The sequence below is a fragment of the Patiria miniata genome, unplaced genomic scaffold, assembly GCF_015706575.1.
Source record: "Patiria miniata isolate m_02_andy unplaced genomic scaffold, ASM1570657v1 HiC_scaffold_27, whole genome shotgun sequence".
Classification (NCBI taxonomy): Eukaryota; Metazoa; Echinodermata; class Asteroidea; order Valvatida; family Asterinidae; genus Patiria; species Patiria miniata.
In genome coordinates, this window is record NW_024037066.1 from 7,362,666 (window position 1) to 7,384,959 (window position 22,294).

The window sequence follows — 22,294 nt, forward strand, 5'->3', positions numbered from 1 at the left end:
ACCAAGATACCAGTAAAAAATTCTGCAAGCGTGTCTGGCCGAGAAGAATCTACTGATGGATTTTGAGATGCTGGAAAAGCTTTCGCTAGTGGGTGTTTTGTCGAAGTCAATGTTAATGTTGAAGTGAGGAAAGTAGAGGGTGATTATTACAAGAAGGCCTCATGAAATTTCTTTCAGATCAAGTCAGCCTGATATAAATAATCATAATAATATTGGAGGGGATACAAGAATATTATTGCACTCGCACTAACAGTCCATATATACTTGTAACCACCTCAAAGCCATCCAATATTATATACAAGTCCCATCTTTGTTCCAAGTAAGGTTTCTCCTCCATCATTAACAATGTCTCTACTATCTTGACCTTGACCTCTCAGGACAACAACAGCAAACCCCTGAAGCGGGACAACCCCCACAAGTATCTCCTCTACAAACCCACCTTCAGCCAGTTCTACACCTTCTTGTCAGCTGGATTCAAGGTAAAGAAAATGCTATTTTAGATTTGGTTCAGATAATGATTATTGAATTCCAGAAAGATGTTCCTATTACATTGGTAGACATATTGGCCCAAACTAATCTGCTCAAAATCTCTTGTCTGGAGATCCGCATTCGCATTGGACTTCATTTTGCAAAAAGTTACCGCGAGTGATTGTTAACGTTCCATTGTGGTTATTCTACCATCCTCACTTGGATTAATTTCGGCCCGCGAAAAGTCATTCCTTAAGTAGAACTAGCAGTGTAACTCTTCTGCGGCCCAGTTGGCTCTGTAAACCACTGCAGACTGTAAAACTTGCAATCAACTGTCGACACTTGACAGTTTTGGAAGTTTAACGGCTGTTCACACTAGACTTAATATGGTTAAGTTGATAACAGTCTCTGTTAGTTTTACCAAAAAAAAGTCCAATGCGGACATGGCTTGGGTCTTCCCCCCATTAATACACTTACATGGCAACAAGCTGACAATAGTCTTAGCTGTAGCTCTAGAAGCCCATTTTGGACACAGCATTAACCTAATTAGAATTTTAAAAACTTGCTGCTCTACTCCTAAAAGAGAGTTTAATCAGAATAAGAGTCGATATATCAGTCGTCCTCTTTTATTTATTCTAATTTTGTCTAAGTGCAAAGAGCACATGTCAATTGTGGTTTCTAGCAGAGTGTCCCAGGGAAATTGTTGTCTTTTATTCAGACATTTGATTTCCTCACTGACGAGTCAATTTTGCCAAGAAGCTGTTCGGTAGCCAGCACCCCTGAGGAATGCATTTGGCCGGTGATTGGCGCTAGCCATTACGCTGTAGCAGTTGAAAAAAATGCAAATGGGCAATTCCACGGTTACTCACGTTACATTTTCGTAACGTGAGTAACCGATTTTGTGCGTCTTGTTTATCATACATAACACATTTTTCTGGATGTCATCTTTGGTGCTTAGGTAGGTCTAGCTCTGCTCTATCTACCATGGGGATAACAGTTATTAAACCTTTTCAGTAAGGTAATTACAGCCCAAGGAAACTCAAAAGTACATCAAAAATGTAACGTGAGTAACCGTGGAATTGCCCAAATGAAATTTGGGGCACGATCTGTTGTCAGTGAATAAAGCCACAGAAAATGAGCATTATTGTCTTCAGGAAAATAAACTGCAAGCAGTATAGATTGATTGCATTTAGAAGCCATATTTAAGGTGTGGGTTTTTATGTTAATTCATTAAGAATGAATGTGAGGTCTACCCATGCGTATACCTGCTGAACAAAAGCACACAGCTCAAAATGGCTGCAGTGTACATGATCTGATACACTGTGCCCTCTGGAGACATGCACACAATAGGGAACAAAAGATTGTATACTTTGAAACTACACTTTCAAACTTGAAAACTTGACTACACGAGAACAAAGAAATGTCTCCACAAGGATACAAATTTCAGTATGTATGTACATATGCGAATTGTCTATCACTGTCATTCTTGATGCGAGCTGACAATTCCAAGGTCTTCAATTTGTATTATAATTTATACTTCTGTGTTGAATGGAATAAGTACAAAAAGCACACGTCTTTTTGGCTAGCGTAGGCACATAGATTAATCAGACGAGAAGTAATCTTTGCTTTGTGGGCGTGCAGCGTGTCTATTGTCAAATTAGAATTGGCTCACAGACGCAGAAGATGAGAAGCATGGCATGATTAGAAGAGGTTTCCTTATTAAAGCCAGACCAGACAACTTGCACATTTTCAATGAGACTCTCACTCTACAATGTACTTGTACAAATTTGTTGGAGTGTGGAGTACATTTCATATTATTATTATTTCACAAAAATGTTCGTTATTACAAATGTACAGTATGGCAAGCAGTAGGGTGAATTACACTGTATGCATATGTTTATGTAAATAGTTTGAAAAAATGTAAATTCGTACACATTGATGTGTTCTTGACATTTTTAAAAAAATAAGACATATGTCATGAGAACTGCTGGAATGCCAAGTCAAAGGGCGTAATTCATGTCTGACTTCCGACATTTTCCTACCAATGACCATATTTGTCAAAACAAAACTGCTCAGTCAAGTTTAATTCCTGTAATGCATCCAAAGAGAATTTGACACTCAGCATCTTACAGCAAGAGATGGGTTGTGCTATTTCATTTTTTGTCCGAGCACTTTATGTGTCCAGATTTCAACATCTACGAAGCTGAGCCATCAAGTTGAAGGGAATATACAACATTTGCTTTTGCTGTAATTTTCAGAAATGGATGGATTTGGGGGGTTAGTATTTCAAAGCAAATTTGTTACTCTGACTTGTTTGAAGGTTTGTGTTCATAGATGCTGGAAAAACCAAGAAAAACAATCTGTTCCTGCAGTCTGGTTTCCTGACCCCACATAAGATGAAAAAGCAATCTATAGACGTCGGAAATTGTAAGGTCAGGGAACCAGCCTAGCTGGCTTTTCCCTGTTCATAGGTGTGTGATGGATTGGACTAACTAAATACGGTGAATTTGGGGCAGTATTGGAAAAAAAAGTCTGCCGACCGGGGTTGGGAATTGATAGAAAAATGCCACTTTTCTTGAATATGACAGCACACCAGGTGCCATGATTTTACAGGATGCTTTAGACTGTCATTCACTAACAGTCCAGTAAGGTACATGTATTTCTTAATAATTTGGTGGTTTTGTTTTTTGATTTTTGCAAATGTTGTATTTTCCCTTTAAATAAAATTTAGAAAAAAAAACACCAAAAAACCCAAAACTGTGTTAAATTCCATGTGGGCCATTCACCTTTCCACTTCGAGCCTAACAAGGTTCTAGCTTTGCCAAGAGAGCGAGATCCCTCCAGCACACTCACACGGTTCTTGCAAATTTGTTTGTTCTGTATTTCCGGAGTACCGCGGTTCTTGACAATGACCCCGGGCATTTGTAGCACCAGTTGTTTCACTCCTATAAGAATTGTTTCCTCCAAAAGACACATGGGACAGCGCAGGCTGTCGTGTTTTGATGAAATTAGAGAACACCGATTCCCAAGGGGGTTGAGGTGCCGCATGTACTGGCGGGCTTCGCTCGACAAATTTGTAAAGGGGCTATAAAAGGAGAGTCAACCAAAGTGCCAACAGCCTGTTGGATTTAGATCGAGGATACAAACCCAATTTGCAACTCATTTCGGCGGAGAAGACGTGTACTTTTGTTTTTTTCAATTTCCGCGCTGAAAGTAGGTCATCATGTAGATGCAAACTGGCTTGCCAACTGGAATTAGTTTTTGAATAATCGCTCGGTTGGCTTTTGTTTTGATATGTTTCCTTTGGAGTAGCACTGAACTTCTGAAGGGGAGATTTGAGGGGAAATCAGCACAGTCAGTCAGCACGTGAAACTAAAGTTCTTCTGGATCCGAGGAAAACTGGGCTAACTTGATGTTTTTGAACAGTTTGTGTTCCATTTGTAGTTACCTCCTGACAGACATGGCTCGCCAGCAAAAAAATGTTGACCCAGATTTTTCTTTTCCTCTAGAACCCTGCAGCGAATAATGTTACATCATCATGGTGCACGCTTTCGTAAACCATCCTTGTAAATGTAAACCTTTCCTTCATAACTGCTCTTGCAAAAAACTAAAGGCAAAAAAATCCCACATTGCTGCGATTCTTTTCCAGGTTGTAGGCAACTGACCGGTTTGAGTCTGATGTAGCAGTTGGTACCGCATCCAAACTTTGTATGAGATGGAATTTTTGTCGGGAAGATGAAATTTTTGTATTTATTTATTTATTTATTTATTTTTTTTCAAATTTATTTTTTTATTTTTTATTTTTATATTTTTTTTATTTTTTACAACTTTGTAAAAACCTTCAAACCCTGGAGTTCTTTTTAATATTTTTTTTGTTCCTTTCCTGTTTTGATTCTTCCAACCAGGAGCTTCCAGTCAACGCTGCCCTGCTACTGTATCTCTCTGCCGATGGATCAGCGGGGCTGGGCAAGGGAGAAGATGCAGCCTTTGACTCAGGGGGCGTGGCCACCAATAATAAGAGGGAGGGCAACGACCAGCCGGTCATCAAGAGGTCAAATATGCTCAAGGAGACACATTGGTATGTCAATCAAAAATTGGTTGATGTGAAAATGAGATTTCCAGACTTTTGTCTGAATTCAGACTTTTTAATCTGAGAGAAGGACATTATCGGTATGGAAAGAAATGCATCTTTCAGACCTTTCATCCAGTTTTCAGACTTTTTTTGAAATTGACAATCTCATCCATGAATTATTTTCGTATAAAATGTGCGTAATGACATTAGTTTGATTTTTTGGACATCCTAGTTTTATACCTGTTTTGATACTCGCGTTTATTTGTTATGTGCTTGATGTGAAAAGCAAAGAATTTCAAATTGGCGTCGTGTTTTCTCATCTCAACAGTTTTGACAGTCCCCAAATCCTGCTTCAATAACAAATGTGCTTCTGGAAATAATAAATAGTTGCTGGTGTTTAGTACAATGCTGTGGAAAGTCTTTGGCTATTTCACGCCACCCTGATTGGTCAGATTTTTTTGCCAACATTTTTATATTTGGTGCAGTGTTGGGAAGTGGTACAGTAGTCACATTGTGTGACATGGTATGTCAAAATCAGTCAATTGTGGGCAAGAAGTCAATTTTGAATTATTGCAATACATTGTATTCGTAAAAAGAAATCTTGCTCTTTCAAACGTCGCTTTGAATTTTGAATTTAGATATTCCAAAATGAAGTTGCTAATTTTTGAAATTGGACTGTTCAAAATGTCACGTTAATTTGCGGTTGTTTTTTTTTTTCAGAACAAAGTCGTGAACAAAGTGTCATTTTGTGAAATGATATGCCTCTCTGAAAGTGTTTTTGAAAATGCTTTGTCGATGAAATTTCAGTTTGAAACTTGTACAGAACATTTTCAACATTTTTTAACAAGTCCCAAAAAGATATCTTTTATTTGCTTCATTTTGAACATAAATAGCATCACAAATTTCAAGAAATCTCAAAATCACTAAAAATCCCCCCCATGTCATTTTCAAGCTGTTTCTCGATTCGTAGCTCTGCCAAATTCGGCCTGGTTTTGACATACCACGTCACATTTTTGAATGTGGAATCCCGATGTTTGATTTTAGTTTTTATTTTCCCATGCAGTATACACCCAGGTGATCTGTACCCATACACAAGGAAACCCCTATTCCTGGTGATTGACAGCCCTAATAGTCACGCGTTCAAGGTAAGATCAGACAATCAATCCTGGATGTGAACCTCTGACCACTAGATTGCCATTCCAGAGCTTGGTTGGCTACCAATCTCACTCATTAAATTAGCGCTGGGTATCAGTGAACCACAAGTTGCTTTTAGGCAAGAGACAGATCTGGGCCCAATTTATTACCGCTGCTTACCGCTAGCGACAAATCCCTGCTTAATGTAGCAGAAAATTCCACACTTACGGTAAGCGTATTTCAAGAGTAAGCAAGGAATTGTGGCTGCTGTGTTTGCGTACATCCTGTAACTAAGGATTCCGTGCTTACATGGTTAGCACAGAATGTTTTCACTAGCGCTGTTAGCACAGAATGGTGATCGTAAGCGCGGAATTCTGTGCTTAGCAGAGCTATGAAATTGGGCTCTGAATGCTTAGATATGCAGGCAATATACAACATTTGCAAACATCAAAAAAGAAAACTACCAAATTATTATGAAATATCTTACTTGACTGTAAGTGAATAATAGTCTCAAGCATCCTGTGAAATCATGGCACCTGGTGTGCTGTCATTTAAAAAAAAAAAGTGAATTTAAAAAAAAATCTATTTCAAACGATTGTTCAAACACTGCCCCCAATTTACCAAATTTAGTTAGTCCACATTTTGGTTGCAATCGGTTACACATCTGTGAACGGGTGCAAGTTTAGATCCCTGATCTGACCTGACATTTCCCCAGCCTCTATTAATTGCTCTGTTTTGTCTGAAGTAGGGTCAGGGAACCAGACTACAAGAACAGTGCCTATTCGCAAGAGAAAGAATTCAAAAATCCATTCCCAGAAATTTCAGTATATGGATGTTTTCATCTCATTTTTTTCCATGCCAGAATTTCCCCAACCTATTCGGTCAGCCGGTAGTCTGCCTCATGTCCCCGGTGTCCTTCCCCGTCACCATCCAAGAGCAGACCACACAGAAGGGTAACCTCTTCACCATGTTCCTGCACTCCCCGCTGGTGGCATTCTGTTACATCTGTGACATTGCCGACGTGCCCATCGCACTGTGGGAGAACTGCCAGGCGATGGTCAACAAGCTGATGGGGGAGGTGGCCACGGGCATCGGCAAGTCAAAGACCATAGGTGGGTGAGGATAAATACAAGCAGTGATTCTCTGCTTTAGATGGACAATGGACAGGTTTTTTGTGTGGAACGCTTTGTGGCTTCAGCGTCCAGAGCATTGAACTCAAGATTTGTGGGTCATTGTGCAGGTTGCAGGTTCGAGTCCTGCCAGAGGGTGTGGGTGGCCATCCCCGTGTTATGGGGAAGTTTTTTATTATTAGGCAAATTAGCACCGAGTTATGGGGACTTTCTGCTGTCCCCACAGCGTCTTCAGTCCCCATAGTACCATGGGACAACTCGTGTATTGTCCGCACAGTTACGAAACAAGAGTATGTGTGTTGGATGTGTTCTGTTTAGAGATGGGTACTTGATGCACCCATGTGGGTACTTGATGCACCCATGTGGGTACTTGATGCACCCATGTGGGTACTTGATGCACCCATGTGGGTACTTGATGCACCCATGTGGGTACTTGATGTACCCATGTGGGTACTTGATGCACCCATGTGGGTACTTGATGCACCCATGTGGGTACTTGATGCACCCATGTGGGTACTTGATGCACCCATGTGGGTACTTGATGCACCCACGTGGGTACTTGATGTACCCATATACATCTCCCAGGTTCAAATGTTTTCAGCTCTTCAGATCCCACACTAGTGATATCGATAAACATAAGTAGGATCCGGAGACGACCTGATTGTGAAAATGGCAGAAACTAACTAATAAACCTTCTGTTTATGTGGTACCCGCTGCTATGTACATCAGATTCGAACCGGCCAACTGATCCCGTTAGCTCGGTGGTCGAGTGGTAAGACATCTGCACTAGAAAGCAGGAGGTCGTGGGTTCGAGTCCCACCCGAGTGAATTTTTCCAACTTTCACTCGGGAGGTAACACACCGAGTATACAGTGTTTTAAAAACCTCGGTGAAGGGCAAAACCTAATTTGATTTATATCACCCCGACGCAAAATTCCATCTTATAAAACCTTCTGTTTGTTTGCTTTGCTGATTCCACCTGACAGACCACGTCTTCATGCAGTTCTACGGCGATGAGTTTCTGAGGTTACTCATCCTACGCTTCATTTTCTGCTTTGCTGCCCTGCGCTACCATCGAGGCTTCAAGGTAGGATCTTCATGTGTCGGCAGATTGAAAAAAGGGAATTTAGTAGGATTTCAGTCAGTAGTTTCAAACATGAATTTTGATTGCAGAACTCCCAAAGAAAGGTTTCAGTCGTCCTAATTGTTTATGTTATTTTGTCATTAGCAAGACTTTTTTAGAGTCGTGATGAGTGTTTGTTTAGTGTGGTACCTGAGACTCAAGTACATGTCCATTGTGAACAATTGGTATAAAATACCTTGCTCATGGACACAGGCTATAATTTATCTTAAGCCAGTAGCTGATGGCAAACACTGAACAGTGGTGTGTGTGGTTGCCTGCTGCAAGGGGTTACATTGTGACAATTACTGCTGAAGGCAAAAAACTGCCAACCTGCTTGAAATAACAATTAAAAAAAACCCTCTTTTTCGCTCATGTAGGATGATAGTTTCTACCCTCAGAGCCATCCTGATCTCCGTGGACACGACATCTTGGAGTGTAAGACCCTGCACAAACATGTCCTGGAGCTAGCCTCAATGCTGGATGTGAGACCTCTCTTTCTGGACATCGGTGAAACGGACTAAAAACAAACAACACTGCTGGAGCCAAAACCCAAACGGTGGATTGTCTATGAAGGATCTTTCAATGCGGGCATTGAGCAGTTTGTTTTGTCTGTGAATATGAAGTTGTTGGAGCCATGTGTGGCGTCCATGCGATACTACCCGAGTATCGCGTTTGGCATGCACTATCCTGTGAGGGTTTCGGACTAGGTTGGTGCAAGGTGCGATGGTTGACACGCCGGTGTCTGCTGAATTCAAACCATAAGCACTGCAGAATGGTGAGAAGTGACATTGCTTCGGGTAATACAAGAAAAGAACTAGAGTTCAAGAAGTGGTAAGAGATGTGTAGCCCAAAAGAATTGGGCCGAGCAGGCACAGACTAAGAAACGAGGAAAGATGACCATGAGCTTCCTTCAATGAACAACTTGTTGGTTATCATGTTTACATTCAGTGGTTTTTTTTAATCTGTATAATGCACTACCGAGTTGGTTCTTGGTGTTTTTGTACTTCTTATTCCATCATCAGCATTGTGATACTGTATACTAACCAGGTGGCCATAGTATGCTGGCATTAGGTTGGGTCCGGCTGTTAAGTTGAAGGTGTTCCTAAGATTGATGCGCGTAAGTACTTGCTTACACCGTATTTGATGAAAGCGAATGAAGCTCGTACTAAAATTTACGCTGAACACCAGTAACGATGGCTGCAGTATCAGTCTGTAGATTGGAAACCTGTAGTCTATGGAATAGATGCGCAGCAAGCGTCTATGATCTGCGTGCAGATTATGCAAAACACTGCGTCTTGACTTTCCAGATACTGACCATTCAGCAGGCGCCTTCCGATGATGTATGACACAAACATGGCAGCTATTGACCAATCAACAACTTAGGCCGAATTTCTGCTCTAACTGACGTCGCAACTTCTTAAAGGCGGCTCCAATTGGCTGGAGCACAGGGTCACATAAAATGTACATGCACGGATAAATCAGACGTTTGTAGTGCGGCTCTGCACATGTGTACGTCTGCTCCTCAGACTAGGGAAACTGTTGACTTAGAATATACCTCCATTGCAAGTTCTCTCTCACATCCAAGAAAGGTGGGGTCGACGTGAGTGACAGGGTTTAATCCTAACATTTTTGCTGATGCTAAAAATAGTCTGCCGAGTTGTGGTCCGGTATATCCCGGTACTAACCATGCTGAAAATTGCTTTAGGCATGGCATTCAACTTGTAGTGTTGACATTGGGCCAAAGGGAATTTCTTGACCCCTCTTAAAATTGTGTGTTCATCACCGAGGGAGTTGTGCACAGACAGAGCCTCCATAGCATATTGGAACATCTGTGCCAACTTTGTTTAACCGCAATGAGGCACTGCAACACAAAGCGATTGAGAAAAGAAAACGTGTTCTTAGGAATTTGTACAAGGTCAAGTTACAGGATGTAAATGTAATTTATTCGAGGGAGTACATTTGGCAGGTGTGGTTAAGTTCTAAAAGCATTATAATCAGACTTTTTTGTACTTAATGCACACACACACACAAAAACCAAGTTTTGATGTATTCATTATTTTATCAATTTAATGCACAAAACTAACTTCGAAATGGAAGTCGAGCAAGCTCAAAGTTTGGAATGCAGTATTCTAAAACCCTACAATGAGAATAGTATGAGACATGCCACACCAAACGGTACACTTGGACATAAATTTTATGCATTTTGTTCATTTCCAATAATAGCACCAGGCAAAATCCAAAGAACGTTCAAAACCTAACCTGTTGAAGTTTCAGCTCAGTGGATATTACACTTTTTCAAGAAAACAGTGAAAAAAACATGCACAACCTATTGATCACGAAACACGATTTCATTAATAGCGCTCTTGATTTCCAAAAGTCTGTCAATTGGCTGATCATTGGGAATCACCTACATATCTTGGTTTCTTCTAAAATGACAGCAAGCCAGATGGAATACTTTCACGGGGTGTTTAGAACCAGTACAATCTTTAATCCAAGTAAGCCGTTTGATAATTCACTAGGTTACTTTTGGGATAAATGCAAATGATCCGATATGTCTTTCATTGAGTTCATTATTGACTGCACACATGAACATAGGACACACTTCGTGTGCGTATTTGTTAGAGTGCTTTTGGCCCACAGTACACAAAGACTCATTTTTATTTCATAATTGTGCTGTATGTTTTGGGCGTGGCATGCCACATGTTAATTCTCTTACACTTTAAATACATATTGCTTATTCCTATAGTTCTTATAATCCAGTGCCACTGTACCATTTGGCATGTCTTACAACATGTACAGTGGATTTTATTGTATCATATGTCCATAGCTTTTTAATGTACATATTTAAATGGTTCTTAATGTTTGGTTTTTGAAACACACAAAAAATAGCAAGTTCTTTCCAATTTTGCTTAATTTGCTTATTAATGGGTTTTTTTCTGTTCTGCCGTGACAGTCTTTCTTTAAAAAGCAAAAATCTCAACTATTGTTACGCCTACATATATGGTTCATTGAACTTCATTCTATAAATTAAGGGTCCAAAGTGTGACATTTGACACTCTTAGAGGTTGGTTGAATTAAGAAGTGCATCAGACACGTTTTTATAAAATCATTGTTACCAGATGTAACGGGGACAGGACTTTAAAAAAAAAGTGGACCCCAAATTGATAGAATGACCCATATACACACCAAACATTGACTTATACAGTTTACTTTTTAAGTACTGAATACAAGATAAATGAATCTTTTTTTTTTTTCAGCCAGTATTCAATAGAGCTTGCATATTGACTATTCTGTTTAATCAATCACGCAGATAACAGTGGGATAAATCTTTAACTAGCGCGACTTCCACTCTCTATAGGAATTTGTATTTCTAGGCCTCACTCATTGCGTCTTTCATTGGGGTACTTTCAAAAGTCATTTCTATTTGTAGGATTTACTCAAGCCCAAGCCAAGCAATCTGAAATGAGAAACTCCTCATTTCGAAATTATATTGAATGTCTAATTTTAAATTATACACAGATCAGTTAAAATTTGTTTAATTTACATGTATACATAATTTAAATACCGATGCATTTTTCTACAACTTTTGATGTGATTGCTTTGTTGGGTTTTTTTTGGCGGTGTCTCTTTTCCCTTCGGTGCTTTCAATGCAAGGCATGCAACTTGAAAATAACAAAAAAGAGGAAACTCCAATCTTGACAAGACTTTAGACAGTGTTTTTCAATTTGTAATAGTATAAGTGTGAAATGAAAAACGAGGAAATCAGCTGATCCGAGGAAAAGTTGCATGCCTGCAATGCTTGGGCTTTCACCGTATTGTTTTAAAATTGTGAATCTTGTGAAATTTAGTCTTCTTTTTCTGTTATCACTCAGGGGCGTCGCTAGAACATTTTCAATGGGGGGTGGGGGGGGGGTGTCAGACCACAAAACGGTCCTCAATTTACAGATTTGCCAACAGAAAAATTTATGGGAGGTATGAAAAGTAAAATTTGCCTACAAAGTTGCAACAAAATATTTGACAAGCAAAGAAAAAAAATTTGCCCACAACAGTAAAATAATATAATTAAAAAAGGCCCTCAATTTTACAAATTTCCCAACAACAATTATGGATTTGCCGACAGCAATTTTGAATGGCGGGTGTCACCCCCCCCCCCCCCCCACAATGCCCCTCTAGCGACAGCCCTGTTATCACCTTAGTTACCTATAAAATATGAATGAATCTAAATTACAAAATCGCAAAATGTCGCTGTTGGTTTAGCCAATAAAATATCCAGTGTATAATGGTTTTATTGGGATGTTCAAATTTCCAAACGAAAGTGGATTATTGCTACCACTACGGGTTCAGACCAAACCGGGCATGTTATCAATTCCACCACAAAGGCCCCCTTCAATGGCAGAAGCTTTGTACAATAGCATTCACAATAGTTTTTCCATTGAAGGGGGCCATGTGGTGTTCATGTGCCCAGATTCATCAAAACCCTCATTGGCAGAATCAGTACAACCTGTAACATATTTGGCAGTTAAGGACTCACAAATTTTGGACTCTATGATTCCAATATCTTGCAAAAAAAACTTGGTTTTAAACATGTGGCAACATGTGTATGTACCTAAATTTGCTGATCTCGGACCAAAAAGTTGAAATTTATCAAGTTACACAAAAGGCCACACTGCATCTGAACTACTGGTAGGCAACTAAAGGCACTGCATTACAAGTCTAAATAATTACCAAAAAACACACTTTTCAAAATTTGGAATATTTCTGTTGGAAAATCCACAATCACACACTGAATTTCAATTGCATGCAACGTTAACACCTCTTCAACTCGGTCAAAAAAGTAAATAATGTTTCAAGATGACATGCACGGGGATTCAATACTGGAAGGGTTCGTAAAAGTTTAGCGACGCTGAACCTATTGGCACGGTACGGGATGACGGCTCAAATAAACTACATTTTTAAATCTACATCACCACACTCCAAAAAGAACTAAATGGTGTACAGATTTTATCACCACCACAGGCAAAATCACAATTTTCAGAGGCGAATCACAGCATGGGTAGTTTATCGAGGGGAAAATTGAACTAACACTTCCACAAAAATCTAGATCTAGATTCTCTGGCTACATACAGGTTTGGTAAAACCCTGTGATTTTAAGGATCATTTACTTGCCTTGGGCAATATAATGTAGAAAAACTCTCAAGAGTTTTGGCAAATGTTACTGAAGGCAACGCTATGGTATTCTATTTGATTATTAAAAATTATATAATCAACTTTTTTTTACCCTTTCAGTACCGTACACTGCACACAAATGACCTCCAAATGTACTCTGAGCACACTTTTATATAACCATAGATATCTCAGGTAGGGTCTCTGAAGCTTGAAATTAAACGATATATAACCCAGGATATCTTTGAAACAGGACTGAAAGGGTAAAAGAAAGTAGTTCACTTGATTACTGTAAAATTGACTGGATTGAAATTCAATAATTTAAATCATTACAGCTGCTGCTTATAACTATTTATATATTCTGCTATAAAAATTAAAAAAACAAAAGTGCAATGTATTAAAAACTTCTGTTTTTATTTTCTGTTTTTATTATTCACTTACCTCTTATTGCAATCTTGAACCACATTTCATGGTATTGCTAAAATGACCGTCATATCTTTGGAAACTCAAGCCGAAAGAAATGTACATATACAAAGCTTCATTTTTCAGAAGCAAAACGTCTGCACATTTATGTGCCCCATATGCTTACTGCAAAATGAAAAGTGTTGGTATTTGCCCCCCCCCCCAAAAAAAAATCACTTAGCAATATCATGAAACTGGTCCTAGTTTCATTAACAAGCCTGCATGGCACAATAGACCTTTTGCGTTGAGGCAGTCAGAGGACAAATGTATTGTATTGCTTGGAGAGGCACGAGTGAACATTTTGTTCACTCATTGTTAAAAATAAAAACGACAAAGAACGCCCTCTGACACGAGGCCTATTGTCTCAAAATGGATCGTAAATTTAGGATTTGCTGTATAATACCGCATCTGTAGTTTGCCGTTGCGTTGCATAAAAAAAACATAACTTGGGCGCAACAGCCATGACAACGGCAAAAACATTTGAGTTGTAGTCAGTTTTGCAGTATATTTACTAAACCACAATGCATTGTACACATCAACTTACCAGTATTCACAAAGGACTTTTTTCTTTTAAGGAGTATTAAGTTAAGTTCGGTTCATACTTTGCGCGAATGCAAACGCGAAATTTATGACGTTTGTGACGCGTGAATTTTATTATTTGTGACGCTACGGCAAGTATTCACACTGAGAACTCGCAAAACTGTAACACATTTAAACTCCGGCAAATTTGGCAGCTAATGTTCACTGACGTCACATTCGCTTCGCATTCGCATTCGCACATGAACTGTCCTTAGGTCTACAGAAAAATAGTTCCACATTTTGACACAAAAACATCGGGAAGTTGACGATTCTTGGCTGAAGACTTACAGGTGCGAGTTGAACCTATTGTCAGACGTTTTTATTTTATTCCAGTTTGATCCTTTTTTTTCTATTTAGGATGCCATCCAGTCTAGAAGCTGAGGAACAAAGTATGTAATGATGATATCAGCACCTGAAAACAAACACAGATGGTGAAATTGAAATAAAATATCGTTTAAAGATTTGATACCGATTTGTCTGGAAACCTTTTCTCAAATTTTGTCTAAACACCATTCTCAGGTATTTTTCTTGAACCAAAGGGGCGGCCTCTTGTCTTCTGACTTTGTCACTGCTTTACCCACATGTATTCACTGGGTACAACTATTTAATGTTGTGCAAACCCGACCCAAAACTGACATGACTGTAAACCAATTTTGGGGTCAGGTCGGGTCGGTTTTCCCATCATTTCAATTGGGTCAGGTCGGTTTTGGTTTTTGCGTTTGCACTTTTCGGGTCGGGTCGGGTCAGTTAAGCCATCTTGCGACAAACCCAAAATAAACTGGAAAACAGTTCTAAAATTCATGTGTCCTTAGCACTTTACCCACAAGCCAGCCCCCAGTTGTTTTCTCCACTTACGAAGATAAAGATATTCCAGCATTACGTGTTACCTGCAGTGGACTGGCATTCTAACAAGGAACCCCAAAACATATTCCCTATCATTTTATGCCAAAGAAACGGGGTTAAAGCAAGGGCTACAAGACAGATGTCTTCTTTTGATTATTAAAAAAAAAACCCAAAAGTGACCGTTACCTGCTCTTCTCATGCCAGTGAGTGATTCCAAGACAGCTGACTTCAGGTCCAAGGCTCCTGCCTGGCTGGCGTGATATAACATGGCGTACTCCCCAGACACGTGGTATATGGCCAATGGGATCTCGGGATACTGGGAAAAGAGACGAGAAACTTCCATGAATAGAGTAGGAATTGTAATAAGTTGCTGAGAGTCGATCACAAGTCGATCACAAGTTTTCCAGTCTAGTGACTTGTGGTGGGTTATTGACTTGTGATGGACTGTGTTTGACTTGTGATGGGTTGTGATTGACTTCTGATTGAATTGTGATGGGTTGTGAATGACTTGTGATGGGTTGTGTTTGACTTCTGATTGAATTGTGATGGGTTGTGAATGACTTGTGATGGGTTGTGATTGACTTCTGATTGAATTGTGATGGGTTGTGAATGACTTGTGATGGGTTGTGATGGGTTGTGATTGACTTGTGATGGGTTGTGAATGACTTGTGATGGACTAGTGATGGGTTGTGATTGACTTGTGATTGACTTGTGATGGGTTGTGAATGACTTGTGATGGGTTGTGATTGACTTGTGATGGGTTGTGAATGACTTGTGATGGACTAGTGATGGGTTGTGATTGACTTGTGATTGACTTGTGATGGGTTGTGAATGACTTGTGATGGACTAGTGATGGGTTGTGATTGACTTCTGATTGAATTGTGATGGGTTGTGAATGACTTGTGATGGGTTGTGATGGGTTGTGATTGACTTGTGATGGGTTGTAAATGACATGTAATGGTTGTGATTGACTTCTGATTGACTTGTAATTCAGTTGTGATGATTTCTCAGTTGCACTAATGTATTCTGTGTTTCAAAGAGGAAAACTATGAGGTTCACTTTGATAAAGCAATGAAAAATGCTTAAGTGAGTGATTTTTGTAGTTTTATTTGATGAGAAAATGAAGACGCGAAAGTGAATGCTGCATCTGTGCTACCTTGTCTTTAGTCTGCTTGACCACATCCAAGTACGGCATCCCCGGTTTGACCATCAGGATGTCCGCGCCCTCGGCCACGTCTCGATCCTGTCATACAGGAGGAAAAAAACATCAATAAGAAGGTACAGTCTTCACTTGAGTATCCAGTGGTGTATTGATTTGTGGGAAAGTCCTTCCTGTTCCTGGGGAGGCATTGGCGGATGAGATGGATGTTAATCTTGTTATTCCTGTTGCTTCATTCCTGCTGATTCGTGTAGGGATTTGCATTTACGGGTAGTACAGCAACCACGTACCAGATTGAAAAAAAAAAAAATGGGTACCCAGGTATCCGTTAAAGAAACCCCACCCCAAAATCCAAATCTCGCAAGTTGCTGTTCAGATTGTTCATAAAGGTCCGCACGATGATACTACCACATCAGTTCATCAATGCAGCAAGATACAAGTGTGTACAGTGAGCTTTATAGCTTTCTGATGAGAACTGCAACTTCTGCGAGCGTCACAAACGTGAAACCTGTTTTGGTTTTCCATGTCGCCTGGTTTTCATTTTGAATGAAAATTCCAAACAAATGACATTCAAAACCTTCCTTTTTCATTGTCTGAGAAGCAACTAAGTAATTTGTAAAGTTGGGTACGGGTACCCGATCCCATAATCTGGAACCGGTTCCTGACATCAGCGGTCGGGTACTCAGGTACCCGGTTCCGATGCACAGCCATAGATTGCTGTATGGTAAGCCTGGAACGTGCTCCTCAGTGTCTCAGTGTTATAACTGTTGTAACTCAGCAAAAATTGAACTCAAAGACTTGTTAGGTCCACAGTCCAGACTTGTTTTTGTTTTCAGTGTGGGACTCGAATAAACACAAACAAGGGACTTTTTCTTTAGTATTTTTTGGGATTCAACTACGAAGCTACTTTGTCTTCTTGAGACAGCCTATCATCTTGCATGCATGATTGTCAGCAGTAGCAACTCCCTCAGCAGGCTTTTCTGTAACTAATTGCCAAAATCTTTGACACAGCAGACCAGCAAGAGCTGTCAGGGCTCTGCACTTACCACAGCTCTGCTGGCGAGTCCTTTAGACCCTGGGGGAAGCTGGTAGCACTTTCTGTCGCCAAACGACGGGGCCGACTTGGCAGCACTCCTAAACGGTCCGTAAAAACTGGAAGCAAACTTGGCACTGTAGCTCATGACGGCGACCTGAAAGTGATACATGTGTAAACATGAAAAGAGTTAACGGTTAAAAACTGTAAAATGTCACCTATGGCTGCAAATACATTACACAGTTGACTACATGGTTGGAGAGACCGCTCTGTAACCAGTTCGCGTTGGATGACGTGTTAACAGGATCTGGCTGTTTTTATACACAGGCACAGCTGACGGGTTAAAATGTCAAACATGCCTCGCCACACCTCCGGATGACGTCTAAACACGTTAATCCCCCATTTGTTTTGTACACACACACAAAGTCCGAGGAGTCTGTGGAGGCGCACCGTGTGTTGAACTTGAACTTGAACTTGGCCGCTGTGCACGGCCTGTTGTGGTACAATTTACGCTCTGTGGACACACCCTGGAGTGTTGAAAAATATGAGGTTGCGGTAAAAAGTATCATACAAATACTGTTAAAATGACTCTTGCGAGGCAGTATTTGTGGCATTTGGCTGTATATCAAAAGTAGGCTGCTATATTTTGCCTTTTTCGAAAATCAAAATTTTCGGCAAAAATAATCCTGTCGCCAAGTGGTTAACATTTAATTGTCCATGTGCAGTTATTCTTCACTTGGGGGACGCTCACTGGGAAATAAAAAGAACTTGAACCATTTTTCCCCGTTTGGGAATAGTGTGTCGTCAAGACAACTTTTTTGTGTGTGTGCTGACACTGCCCAAGACTCAGTCATGGACTCACTGGATACAAATCACGGTCTGGAGCTTTGAATTTGTGGTCTGCGGGTAATTCTGCAGGTTGTGGGTTCGAGTCCAGCCTGGAGCACGGTGCACGTTTTTTTACTCAGTGAGAGCCTGTTAGTGGGGCGCTGTGGTCCAATGGTTAGGGTGTTCGACTCGTGTGCCGTGGCACGTGAGTTCGAACCCTGATGGGGAACATGGTGCTTGTGTTCTTGGGCAAGACACGTTATTAATGTGAGTATTAATGGGGACCTGTGAAGGTAGAGACCAAATTGCGCTGATCTCGAGCTGCTGCAGAAAAATTGTCTCATTCCTGATGAACAGGGGTAGTAATTGTGAAGCGCTTTGAGACCTTAGGTATAAAGCGCTATTATAAGCACCATTTAATACGACAATTTCTATCCTTTACTGTTACCTTGCCTTGCAGGTGATTGCGTACCAAGGTTTGCTTGATTGCACCGACGCGACCGTCCATCATGTCTGAGGGCGCTACAACCTGACAACCTGCACAGAACACAGGCATCACAAAACAATCACAAGTCAGCACGATTTCTCACGAAGGAATCACAGACCATCTTGTGTAAAAGTCACAAGCTACTCAAATGAACTGAGTCGAGAAGCTCGCATTTGTCATTGTTCATCCCCGGTTCCTTGCGACTTGTGATTTCGCTTGGGATTGCCAAATTCAACAGATTTGTGAGTAATCTATAAACAAGTCTTCTTTAAAGTCCACAGAAGTCTTAAGCAATTATTACGCAATTTCCTCCAATAGCAATCAAACTTGAGGATGTTCCCAAAATAATTTTTAAACAAAAGTGTCATTGATTATTAATCACTGACTTTAACCTTAACCCTAACCCTCCGGGGTATTTTGGCTAGAAACCCTGACATACAAACGCAGCAACATGCACCACTTGTCTAAGTGACAAGCCTGCCCAGTGTAGCAAGATCCATCAGGCCCAAAGTCTCAAGGCCAAACTGCCTCAGAGTCTGTGGTCACTGAATGCAGCAGGATACAAACGTGGCATTGTTCAAAGGGATTAATTAGCTTTCATTGTTTCACACTGGTGTTGATAGCTAAATGCATCAAAAAGCACCAGACTTTTCCACCTGATGCACTGTGTTGCGTCTGGCAGGGTTAGGGTTAACCTCCTTGAGCGATTTACTAAGAACCTTCCTCACTCTTGCAAAACACAATAAACTCTACACCCAAACTACTGGACTCTGATTAAAGTGGTATGCCTGACCCCATGCAAAGCATTATCAGTTTACTAGTGCAGTACTCACTCCAACAGAATCAAGCCAAACATGCAGTTGGATTATGAACGGTTGGGGGTGGTTAGGGTTAACAGAATCTCACTGGCCTCAGAACAATGTAAGAAGTGCATTTATTACCAGCCACTGCATAAGCCAAGGCCACCTCTGATAGCCGTGAGATGCTAGCCTTGTTGTCAATACTCCCATCAGGCGACAATATTCCTGGCCAAAAATAAAATAAAATGAGACTGATGACGATCAGAACTCCCTATTGAGTGGGTGGGGTTGATAGAAAAGTGGGCGGCAGGTTTCCGCGCTTTGGTTCAAAATACAATTTCATAGTGCAGTTTTTGTCACATACAGCAAAGACAGACGATGTATACTTCAACCCTCTTTAGACAGGTGCGGGTCTCTGTCTCCCCCCCCCCTTCCCCCTCCCCTCCCCACCCCTCACATCCTCCTTTCTATCATACAATCCTACGACAACTGTGGTAGGTTTTCCGGTATCAAATCACCATTTTTCAAAAGGATTGAAATTTCCTATTAGAGCCAAGTTACATTTCAGTAGTTGACATTTTTTTTTTTTTTAGAATTAAATAGAACATACCACAGTGTCCATGGTCTGTATAGGCACACAGACAGACATCGCAGCACACGAGCAGACTTGGGAAGAGGCCACGAATCTTCTTGATTCCTTGGACAACTGGGGAATCCTTCTGATCAGCCTTCTGACCTCGGCTATCCTAAAAAAAAAATGTAAAAATGTAAAAATTACATTAATTCTCCTGCACGTCACAACCTTTCAAGTTTTGCAAAACCACTTTTGCCCACAGAGTTACAGCATTGCAGCACCCACACTACTTATTCCTTTGAGATAATCTTCTGTGCAGTATAGATAACAAGTCAAATCTCTGCACATTTCATTTGTGTGGTTATTATTAAGCTCAGGGCAAGCAGGTAGATTCAGTTACGCTTCACTGCTCTCCACAGTGCTCTTTTTGTGTGCAGTGACTCTCTGTGTGTCACAGTTACTGAAACACTTCAGATACCTTCTCCTGAAACTGACCTGCAAGGTTTAACCTAACCCCTTGTAGTTCCTCAGGACTACCCTGCTCAATCCAACAGAGTCCAACCGGAGTTTCCTGCTGAATCCACTGTGCCTTATTTTCAGTTGTCTGCTGAATCCAACGGAGTCCAACTTGGCATTTTAATGTGGTTCAGTTGCCTGCTGAATCCAACATTTTGCATGAGGAATGTACACAAGGGGTTTACTGCTCAATCCAACATGCTCCATCTGGTATATGATATAGTTGGATTCAGCAGGGTTAGGGTTTTACACATTGCTCTGAATGTTGACTTCCCACAAGGAGAGTAAAAGGAAAGACTTGAAGTTTTGAAAGCATGAATGACAAAATGCAAATCAGGTCAAAGTTTAAGTTTTCACCACGAGCATTTTTCAGATATAGTGAAGTAGCGCTTTCCTATTTCTTCCACCGTTTCTCAAAAATTCTGTGGGAACTTTTCTCCTTACCTTTGGCAAATTTGTCGGCACTCCAAACAGCAGGACAGATTTCAGCCCCTTCTTGATCAGCGGTTCTAAGAACTCCCCCAGTCGGTTCACCCCGTACCGCGACTGGCCGGGTAGGCTGTCTATCGGTTCGACAGCATTCTCATTATCACTGTGGATAGCAATGAAAAGGTGAGTGGCGTGGGTAGCTGATAGGATGTTGTTGATGTTTTCATCATATTTTGAAGTTTATAATATTTTTCAACTTACGTGATGAAGATGGGATAGATCAGGTTGGAAGCATTAACGTGAACGTTGCCAGACTCCCATGTCCGTAGTATCTCATGGTGTGTGCTGCTGTGGAGAATGTGGTTTTGGGTCGGAGTGAACATCATGCAGTACTGAATGAGATAAAAAAACAAATTACATCTGATCATGATCACTAAAGACGGATACAAATTAAAATAGCTGGACAGATTTTCTAACATTGGACATTAGACCTAAGTCACTGGTTTTTTTTTTTAAAGAAGATAGGCCTATAGCATACTGAGGCCCCCCCCCCTAAAGTTCTGTTTTGATTACAAATAACATGGCATACAAAAATAGGGTAGGTAGGTAGGGAAATTTTTATTTGGCCATTTTTTTTGTGTACGATCATATGGAAGCGTCTGCATGTAGTCAAGGGTAAAGGGTAGAAATTGATGGTTTTGGGCATTTATTTCTCATTTTTCCTATAAAGTATTTTAAAAAATAGGGTAAGGGCTGTCACTTGTCAGAATAGGGTAGGGCCCCTAGGTAGGGAAACCATAACTTCGGAAGCAGAACTTTTTTTTTTTTGCCTGAAAGGCTGAAGGAACAAGTTAATGGACCGCAACTGGTGGTATTGTCATTTTGGGTTCTATTTTGCGAAATATGACTGCCCCAGCCTCCCCCCCCCCCCCTCAGCCCCTCCCCCCCCCCCTCCGCCCCTTCCCCTGACACCCCCCCCCCTCCCCGCCCTCCGCCCAGGCCAGCTGCATTCACTGCGAGTTTGACTGTCTCACTCTCAGCAGCGCCCGAGCCGAGAATAAACCATCAAAATAAACAACTTACCTCACTGGAAAAACACGATTTTCAGTGCACTTTATCGTTCGACGTCAGCTTTGCTTGGGCATGAATAAACGACGATTTTTAAGCTGAGGGGACGCAAGAAATATGCACCAATTACCGTCCCCGCCGCTGTCTAGACTAGAAATTCTCAAGGCCCAGGCAAAAGTTCCTTGGCAGTGAGAAAGCGCCCTCAATAGTTTATCAAGGGCACCGCTTCTTCTATTTTTATTTTCATGCGGATTTTTTCCAAGTTCAGCTAGCTACGGTTGCAGAAGTGCAAGTCAATCTTATTTGAGCCCCTCACTCCTAAAATAAAAATGACAATTTGCTAAAATAGCGAAGCCTTCATACAAAAGAAAAACTAAAATCATTCAAGAACGGTACTTAAACTACAACAACTACAAAAACAAACTTA

The 22,294-nt window shown here is 40.8% G+C and overlaps 2 protein-coding genes across 2 annotated transcripts in view; one reads left to right on the forward strand and one right to left on the reverse strand.

Moving 5' to 3' along the window:
- The window catches only part of LOC119734443 (protein SCAI-like), a 52,960-nt gene extending 44,510 nt beyond the window's left edge, over nt 1-8,450 (forward strand). Inside the window, exons 9-14 of the mRNA XM_038207947.1 lie at nt 378-479; nt 4,374-4,546; nt 5,604-5,685; nt 6,537-6,786; nt 7,790-7,890; nt 8,304-8,450. Coding sequence (XP_038063875.1) covers nt 378-479; nt 4,374-4,546; nt 5,604-5,685; nt 6,537-6,786; nt 7,790-7,890; nt 8,304-8,447 — 852 coding nt within the window. The 3' untranslated portion in view covers nt 8,448-8,450. The remainder of the gene's footprint in view (nt 1-377; nt 480-4,373; nt 4,547-5,603; nt 5,686-6,536; nt 6,787-7,789; nt 7,891-8,303) is intronic.
- Nucleotides 8,451-10,806: 2,356 nt separating this feature from the next.
- Nucleotides 10,807-22,114, reverse strand: LOC119734445 (delta-aminolevulinic acid dehydratase-like). The gene is made up of 10 exons (XM_038207948.1): nt 21,883-22,114; nt 21,061-21,191; nt 20,815-20,962; nt 19,891-20,026; nt 19,422-19,505; nt 18,442-18,530; nt 17,179-17,322; nt 16,130-16,216; nt 15,160-15,289; nt 10,807-14,542 (listed from the first exon to the last, which is right to left on the reverse strand). Exons 2-10 carry the CDS (start codon nt 21,183-21,185, stop codon nt 14,484-14,486), a joined length of 1,002 nt encoding a protein of 333 aa, XP_038063876.1. The 5' UTR covers nt 21,186-21,191; nt 21,883-22,114; the 3' UTR covers nt 10,807-14,483.
- Between the last annotated feature and the right edge of the window lie 180 nt (nt 22,115-22,294).